An 8,887-nucleotide genomic window follows, 5' to 3' on the forward strand; every position below is an offset into this window, starting at 1 on the left:
CTTTTACCACTGTCCCTAGAAGGCCTCAGCACTGTTGGACAGAGACCCAAGTTCAAGGCTGGCCCTGAACAAATGACTTACCCACCCCAAAAGAGCCACAGGACAAGAGCAAAACCAGCTACTCTTGCTCTGGATGTCTGGAGCCTTTATTCATCCCATCAGGACCCTGGGGTCCGCTCTGAGCCCCATGCTTCTGGCCCCTTTTTGCCCAGTCTGTATAGTGTGGTAAATGGGTCTCAACTCCCTGTGCCCCCAGAACAAGGACATCTTGGAACTCCACCCCAAGTGTGTTTCTCATCTGCCTTGGAGTTGTCAGCACTGCTATTGTACTGTACCCCAGGTGTGCCACTCCTCATGAGACAAATGGAAGCTGGGTAGGCTGATGCAGGCAACGTTCATAGCTCCCTGCCCTCTACAGTCACCAGCAGCCTTAGTCAGAAGCCCTCCCCTCCCCCCAGTAGCCAGGCTTCCATACCAGCAGCACCTGGACCTCAGTGTGCCCACGCATGAGGAGGGTGTAGGCTCACAGGCTCAATGCAAACACTTAAACACCTTTTTGTGTGAGGCAACCCCAAATAGCATATGGCACTCAGCAAATGGATATATTGGGCTACACTGAGAATGGAGAAAGCCGCACAGGGGCCAAAGAGTAAAGCCAGACATTCCTAGGAACAGACTCAGCAAACCCACTCAAGGACCCAAATCCCAACCATGACTCCCAGAGCCTCTGTGGCTTTCGCTCCTTCCCTACCCAGAGCCTGAGAGCCAGGAGCATGGAGGCTGATCCCAGCAAGCTTTCCATGAGGGCCAGAGCTCTGGGGACTACAGAGTCTCTTCCTCTGCTCCCTAACAGGGTGGGCAAGCAGCCAGGCAGCACGTTCACCAGTAAGCACAGCTGTGTGCCACTTACAAAACCAATGAGGTGACGACAGGAGGACCAGGAGCCACAGTCCACCCTCGGCTATATAGCAAGTCACTATGGACTACTTGAGAGCTTATCTCCAAAAGAGGCTAAGTCCTCTGCTTCCTGTTTGTAGACTATCGTGTGATCCCTCACTATTGCCTGCCTGCTGCCATGCTTCTCACCATGACGGTGATGATGTCTTGTCTCTCTGAAGCTGGGGTTACAGTTGAGAGACTGTCTTGAGCCTCAGGAGAGATGGACTGTGGGCTTTTAAACGGTGAGGGGAACAGAGGACTGTGGAAACTGTTGAAGTTGTACCAAATGCATTTTGTATTACAACATGGCCACAGGTCTGTTTTAATACTTGATAGAGCTACAGTTGGTAGAGCTATTGGGGTGACGCTTAGGAGGTCTGTTCTTGCTGGAAAATGCATGCCACTGGGAGTGGGCTCTGAGGTTTCCAAAATGCCATTTTGAGTAGTCCTCTCAGCTTCCTACTTGTGGATGGGGATGTGAGCTCTCAGTGTCTGCTCCAGTACCACGCCTACATGCTCCTACCATGATCGTGATGGCCTCTTATCCCTCCGGAGCATAGGCCTAAAATAAAGCCTCCCTTCTGCTAAAAAACAAACAAACAAACAAACAAACAGGGTTGGGCTCCACTTCCTGTTTGGGAACTTGTCCATTGTTTATATCCTTAAAAAAATGGAGAAGCCATTCCCAACCGAGGATGGGGGCAACGTGCAGGAGTCTACCTGTCACCTCGGGTTCTGGCTCAGTTTCTCTCAAACACGGGTGAGAAGGGCCTGAACGATAGACTCACTGGCACAAAGCAAGAAACTGGGCCCGAGAGACATAAACACAACAAGAAAGCAAAACAGAACATGTCCCTCAAGAGCATCCCCAAGCATGTCACATGAGAAATGAAAATCCACTTGGGGATCCACCAAGGCAATCACAGGAACAGTGGGAGTAAGCATAGCCAAGGCCCTGTGTGTCCACAGTCTCAGGGGGACACCTCTCCCTCCAGCTGTCAGGTCCAGCGTCCTCATCTGTAACACAGCACCTATGACCCTACCGGAACCAATGTCCTGAGGACTGAATGTGGGTGCTCACTGTGGGTTCACACATTTCCACACCGCTTTCAGCTGCAGCCCACAAGGCTGCCTGCTGAGCTTTGTAAGCTTTGTCTGTAAGCTTTGTAGCCAGCAAGCACCAATCACCCCATTGAGGCCAAAAAGCTCTGGCTCCTTTCACCTCTCAAGTCCCTGGCAGGCAGGACTCAAGAGTTCCAGGCCCTTCCTCCCCTGAGAACCCACCATGACAGAAGTAGCATCTGAGCCAGTGTCCTGCTTCTGCTACTGTTTGCTGAGGCTGACCTTGCTGCCCACCCAACAGACACACTGGCCACCTCAGCCCTGTCCATAAACCTGCCTGTCTTTCATGCCCCAGTGCTGCCACCCTACTGAACTGCTCAGCTCCTCTCATGTTCACCTGTAGAGCACCCTCAGGCTAGGGTCTCTAACCATCTCCTTCACATCCTGCTCCTCCTCTGCAACCCCAGGGACCCTCAGCACAGCTATCAAGATCAGTTCCTTAAGCTCTATCAAGATCAGTCCAGTTCCTTAAGCTCCAATGGTGGCCCAAACCTCAACCTGTCCTGGCATAGCAGAGAGTCCAAAATTCATCCAGGAACAGCCTGCTGCTTCAGGGACAGCCCACTGTCAACTCCTTTGTTCAGAAAGTTCATGTTCCTGATGGTAGGAGCAAGAAGGGTATCAATAAACTTTTCCTTGGAATACCAGACAGCTAAACACCTTAGCTTTGCAGAGATGGCAGCTTTTATCACAACCACTCATCTCAAGCCTTCAGCACGGCGTGGGAAGACTGTGGAGGCTGACAGTGACACCTCAGGAGCAGGCAGCGGACTTGATTTGGCCCATCTCGACTCTAGGGTAGAATTTGCTCACGCATGGTGTTGAGCCTGATGTTGCCTGGTTTAAAGAGCTACAGGGAAGGACCCCGTATTTGATCCTGAAACCTTATTCCTGGTGGACTGGTACCACCCCTCAATCTATCTGATCTCTGGATACACAAACTCTCAACCTGTGCCTCAGGACACTGAGAATCTGTGAACCCCTTCTTATATCAGCAGGAGATGAATGGTGACCACTTTCAGCCTTGGGGACCTATAAAGGTGACACTTGGTAAAAGACTTAAGCTGCAGATTGGGAGACAAGCTCCTCAGTTCTCCTGGGGACACTGACACATTCTCGGATGAAACAGAAGATGGGGTATGAGAAAGGCCACGTGGACACAGGCAGGGGGTGGAACCATAAGGCCGTAAGTCAAGGACATTTAGAGCCACTATGAGCAAGAAAAGGCAGTGAGCGTGTGGCCTGCTATGGCTGATCTCACTCTTCTGCCCTAAAGAGATAAGTGTCTGCTGCTGGAAGCCAGTTTGTGGTGCTCGGGTTTACAAGCGGGAGGGGTTTCTCCCAGGCACTGCCAGGGTCTTCAGCCTAAGTCATGTGGCTCCATGGGCCTGGGCATGGAGGCAATTGGATGGACAGATCAAAATGGTTCCCTGGAGCCAAGCCTAAGCACTAACTGCTCCAGATGCCCTACCCCTACCTTGCTACTCCAGTTCTGTCACCCTGTCCCATCTCCTATGAACCTGAACGAAGAGACACTGGGACATACAAGCTAACAGCTAACTATTGGCCCAGTACTATGGTGAACTGTAAGAATAGGTAAACTGATGGTGGGCAGGATCCTCCTGACTGTGGAGTGGGGGGACCTCTCAGGGATGAGCAAATAAATGAACCCGGAAGATCCAGCTTAGCAGCCCCACAGGGAACAGTCAGGACAAAGGCGCAGCAGGCTCTATGAAGACTTGAAGGGCCAAGAGGACAGGGGACTGAGTCACAGGCAGGTGAGCCAGAAAGGTTTGGTGCCAGAGCTAGCTCTAAGAGTACAGAGCATGAAAGTCTGCCCCAGCCTTGACTACTGCATAGAGCAGACTCACAGGGACAACCACAGCTTCAGACACTCCTGTCCTATCCCATTAAGGGATGCTGTGGGCCTAGGCTGAAGGGGAAAATAGGAAGAGGCAGCTTCAGCACCAGCTATGTGAACCTGCCCCAGTCTTCCAGGCAGCAGCCACTGGACTGTCTGTAGGTTGGCAGGGGGCAGTGAAGACTAGAAAATGGTTCCTAGCATGGGGGCAGGAAGAGGATGCCTGGGGAGGGCTTTCAGGGATACAGCTGGGACCGGGGTCTTTCCTAGATGGATGAAGCTAAGAAGCCCATTGGACACTGGATGGCATGTGGGCAGGCAGCTGGAAGGCATCTAAAGATGTAAAAATAACCATGGACTTGTCATGAGCTCACAGAGGCCCTCACAGCCAGGGCCCAGGGCCATGCAGAGGGCAGGAGGGACAGGCAGAACTAAAGTCTCTGGGTAGAGGGACACACCACAGAGAAGACAGAGTGATCAGGCCTGTAGGCTACGAGGGAACAGGGAGGGTGGAGCTGTGAGGAGGTAGAACAGAGTGGTGGTGGCTGTGAGGTAAGTCCAGCCCTGGAAGTCACAGTGACCTTGAAGCAATACCCTCAGAAGTGCTGTGTCTAGGAGCAAGCAGCAGCCTGAGAGCACCCTGAGCCTGGGGACACATGGGGACAAGATGGAGTGTGAGGCCCCAGGTCCAAAGTTTATCCTGGGAAAGACACCATGTCCACTTCTTCACATAAGTGAGGAAGACTCAAAGGCATGGGTGTGCCTAAGCGTGTGTACACCATAAGCTGGGCTCAGTGCCGAGGCCCAGGTAGGACAGGGCCCACCTCTGTCCTCTCCAACCACCTTCCTGGCAGCTGTGGGAGTAGCCAGGCAAGGACCAACACAGAGCATCCAGCTAAGGACAACATACTTAAGGAAGATGCGCTTCTCTGGGTCACATAGCACAGGAGCCGAACCAGGCCATGACCCCAGGTATTCCCATTCCTGGTGATGTTCCCATAAAGAGAGAAGTCTGGCTGCCATCCTGTCCTGTCCTCAGCCTTGGGCTGAAGTGTCACCCCCTCCCACTGGGAAGTCACCACCACCACCCATGGATCTCAGTCTTACTGAAATACACCTGCCATTATCAGAGCTACCAACTTCGAGGTTAAAGTTTCCTGAGCACTGGCTGGCACAGGACTCCAGCTTCAAGGCTCCCTGTCCCTATGTATGGACTTGAGGCCTCTGCCGTCATCATGAGCAGTGGGTGGGGTATTCTTCTGAAGGTGGGGTCATTGCACCTCTCTGGGAAAGTCAGACCATGGCTGCTTAACGATGGGGCTGAGCTGGGAAACCCTAGCTCAGGAATGGAGAGCAAGGTCCTGGGCAGGAATGGGCTATGAGACTCCCCCACTTCTATGTCTGTAACTCATCTTCGCTGCAAGATCCAGGACTTGGGTTCCTCCTGGTGGCTTTCCCAAGCTGGGTGTAGCCCCTGCAACAGCTCAAATGGGAAGCAGGAGATTAGCAGCCTCTGAGGATGCTGTCCAGATATCTGAGGACCCTCCATGGGCTGTCTAGAGCTCTCCATCAGGAGACCACACCACAAAGAAGACAGGCTGAGAACCGAAGTTCTGGCCGTGGAGAGCCACTGGCCAGCACAGTGCACCCCTCTCCTGAAGGCCTGCCCAGAGAGGAGACCCAGATGCCCACCCTTCCCCAGACACACAGTCACACTCTGACCCCACACTGAGAGAGGCTTGGTGGGAAGAAGTCCACCTTAACCAGCCCTTTGGGGCACTGTGGCCCAGTGCTCACTTGTGCTGGAGGCTGCAACATTTTACAGTTTTGTTTAACCACTCCCTTCCATGAGCTCAGATTGTCTAGCACAGATCTAGCACTGTGGAACACACCTCTGCTCAAAACATTTTCTTCTTTTCTGCAAGCTAAATCCTTCCCACAGGACAGCTGCCAGTGTTGGCGGTACACACATGAGAGAGAGCATGTTGACAGAGAACTCTTTGCTCCCCAACCTCCTGGTCCCTTTCAACTACCTCCCATGAGCCTCCACAAAGACAGTCACAATTTTAAAGCCAAGGATCCCTTGATTTCTTAGGACAAGAAAGCACGGCCTTCTTCTCCCTTCTATACCAGATCAAGAATCCAGAGGACAAGTCCTCAAGGACACAGGTGTCAGCCTAGGTCTGGGGTGGGGGTTGGGGGGAGGCAGGGATGGGGCAGGGAAGAGCCAGTCTCTGGTGGGACAAGACAGGGAGGTAGGAGAAAATTTTTCACAGTGAGGATGGAAGTGGAAAGGGGGCTATGGGCTGTTAGCTCAGAAAGAGGTCACAAAAAGCCCAAGCAGTAGTGGGACAGCAAGCAGGCTCTGAAGAGACAGGCACAGAGGCAGGGCCACACCCTCCCCTCTTGACTCACCTCCTACCCCTAACATATTCCAGCCAACTTCAGAGCCTCCTCTGGTTCCTTTGTCAGTGTCACCCCTGGGGGCCTCTGGCCTGCTCACTGCCTAGCACGGGAGAAGCTCTCAGAGCCCAACAGAGTCAATGAGCACACCTTAGGATGCTCTTAGGGGTAGCATCTACCCCAGCAGCCTTCCCTATGACCCCTCACCAGCTGTGTTTTGCACATGGACAGAGCTGACCAAAGCCTCTTACTCTCACTATGATCTTTACTTCTCTCTGTTTCCACCCCCCACCCCAAGCCTGGCAATGTCCAGGGGCCCTTCTACTCTCCAATCTCCATTCTTTCTCTTCCAGACATCCTTAGCAAGCTGAGACCCAGGCAAACAAAAAAAAAAAAAAAAAAAAAAAAAAAAAAAAAAAAGACACTCTCCACAAAAGCAACCTACTGTGTGGTGCCACCCCTCCTGGGAGCTGACAGACACCCAGCATCCTGGAAGTCACTCCCGCTGCCTGCACATGTGTGAGGCTGCCACACGCACACCCCACCCAACTTCCCCTACAGACCCCTGGGTGCCTGGGCCAGCTCCAAGGCACCTGTCTCCTGAAACAGCTGCAGGCCCAGGCTGGAGCTGCCGAATGCCCTGGCTCCTTGCTGGCCCTCCCCATCCTGAGGGAGCAGATCCTGGTACCAGTTTCTCTTCCCAGAAGCGTGTCTCCAAAAAAGGCAGATGTAACTTTTCTGAGACACAAAAGCAGGACTCTGACTCTTCCTACCTGGCAGAGCCACCTTTGCCCCACCTGAGAGGGTGACATTAGGGAGAGGAGGCACTGCCTGGGATGCGGTTTGGGAGCTCCTGATGCAAACATTTTAACCAGGACACCTATGCCCCTACCTATAACACATTCTGCCTGCTGCTCCTTGGGGAGGCTACAGTCCCTCTGGGCAAGGGGTTGGCCCACAAAGAAGCTAGGACCTCCAGTTCCACACTCGGGACCAGATTGGAGCTGTGTTGCGGGTGGACGGGTCCCAGGGTCCCGGCGCCGGACGGCTGCAACTCTCCGGTTACCGCCGCGGGGCCGGGTTTCAGTGGCTCCCCTGAGGCTATTTCGGGAGAGCTGGCACCTCGGCCACGCGTTGCAGGGCCCGCAGGGTCCAGTCGGCTCGCTGAGACCCGCCGCCCACCGCCCCGCCCGCGGCCCAGCCGCTCACCTGCCACCGGCGATGGCTTGCGCAGCACCAGCCACCTACTCTTCCACTGCGGAGACAGGACACCGTGAGAGGCCGCCCGGGCGCGCCCGCCCGGAGCCCCCGCCCCCGCCCGCCCCGCGCCCCCGCGGCGCCCCAACCTTCTTGCCGTCCCGCAGCTTGACCTGGCCCTCCACCAGCGCTGCCTCGGTCATCTTCTGTCATGGTTCCCGCCGCCCGCCGCGCCCTCTCCACGCGCCCTGGGCGCCCGAGCCCAGGGTCACTTTCAAAATAGCTCCCGGGAGGGCCCTGGGCTGCGCCAGGAGGGCGGACCCGGCGCGGAGGGCGGGGCGCAGCGACACCGGGACCTGGATGCAGGGGAGACTGGGCGGGGCGCCCCGGGGCCGCGGTCTTTCAAGACCCTAGCAAACTGCAAGCCAGTAGGTGGCAGTGGGCTTGGGCGGCCTCTACAGCCAGTTGGCTGCCAATCCCTACTGCTCCTGCCAGGCCTCAGGACCACTACCTAAGACCCTGAAACTCAGCCTTGGGGGAGAAACTGGGACAGAGGCAGTTTCTCAAAGGGAAGGAAGCTGTCCCAAGACCCCACAGAAGGCTTTGTGCTCAGTCCCGATTTTGGTTTTTAGTTTGGCTTCAATGGCTTCATCCTTTGCACCTGCCCTTCCCCCACCTCATGGAGCCACAAGTCACCCCTGACGACAGACCAACCTAGAACACTTCAGGCCCAGGGCATTCCCAGCTCCTAGGCCTTTCCCACCCGGAGAGGTGGCTACCTTCCAGGCACACAGAGGAGATAGCAGAGCAGATGTCTGCGCAGGTGGCTGTCAGGACCAGGACCCACTGTGCCAGCCCGTTGCCCCAGTTCTCCCTAGCTGGTTTCTCCCATTTCTGAGAACCAGTTTGCACCAGCCTTGGAGCATGGAGGACCTTAAGGGGCTGTGCTATATGGCAGCCGCCTTGCCTGACAACCCCCTGCCTAGCCAACCCGCCTCAGCGTCTGGATTTCTCTTCTGAGCCTGATGCTCAGACTAGGGTCACTCAAGGCCTGTCCTGAGCTTTCTATGACCACCCCAGATTACTATGGAACCTAAGTGCTTTGTCAGACCTATGTCACAGACTCCCCAGAGAAGACCCATGTTTTAGGAACACGCCAGGAGACAGAGAACACCAGCAGTTGGGAACCAACTGCATCCAGCAAAATAAACTCAGACAAGCAACGAAGCCCCGTGTGTTTGCCCATCCTGATCCTCAACCCTAAGGAGTTCTGGTCCAGGTAGGAAGGGGCTAGGGGCAAAGCTGTATTCCACTCTTGCAGTGTGCACAGACTCCTCCGGCTGCTTCCTATCTATTCCAGACAGA

At 54.8% G+C, this 8,887-nt stretch overlaps 1 protein-coding gene across 1 annotated transcript in view; it reads right to left on the reverse strand.

The window, feature by feature from the left end:
• The window catches only part of Dok7 (docking protein 7), a 32,005-nt gene extending 23,938 nt beyond the window's left edge, over positions 1 to 8,067 (reverse strand). The window contains exons 1-2 of the mRNA XM_060365453.1: positions 7,672 to 8,067; positions 7,535 to 7,580 (exon numbers count right to left, since the gene is read on the reverse strand). Of these exons, the coding sequence (XP_060221436.1) occupies positions 7,535 to 7,580; positions 7,672 to 7,725 (100 nt within the window). The 5' untranslated portion in view covers positions 7,726 to 8,067. The remainder of the gene's footprint in view (positions 1 to 7,534; positions 7,581 to 7,671) is intronic.
• Positions 8,068 to 8,887: the final 820 nt, after the last annotated feature.

The sequence above is a fragment of the Meriones unguiculatus genome, chromosome 12, assembly GCF_030254825.1.
Source record: "Meriones unguiculatus strain TT.TT164.6M chromosome 12, Bangor_MerUng_6.1, whole genome shotgun sequence".
In the NCBI taxonomy this organism is placed as follows: Eukaryota; Metazoa; Chordata; class Mammalia; order Rodentia; family Muridae; genus Meriones; species Meriones unguiculatus.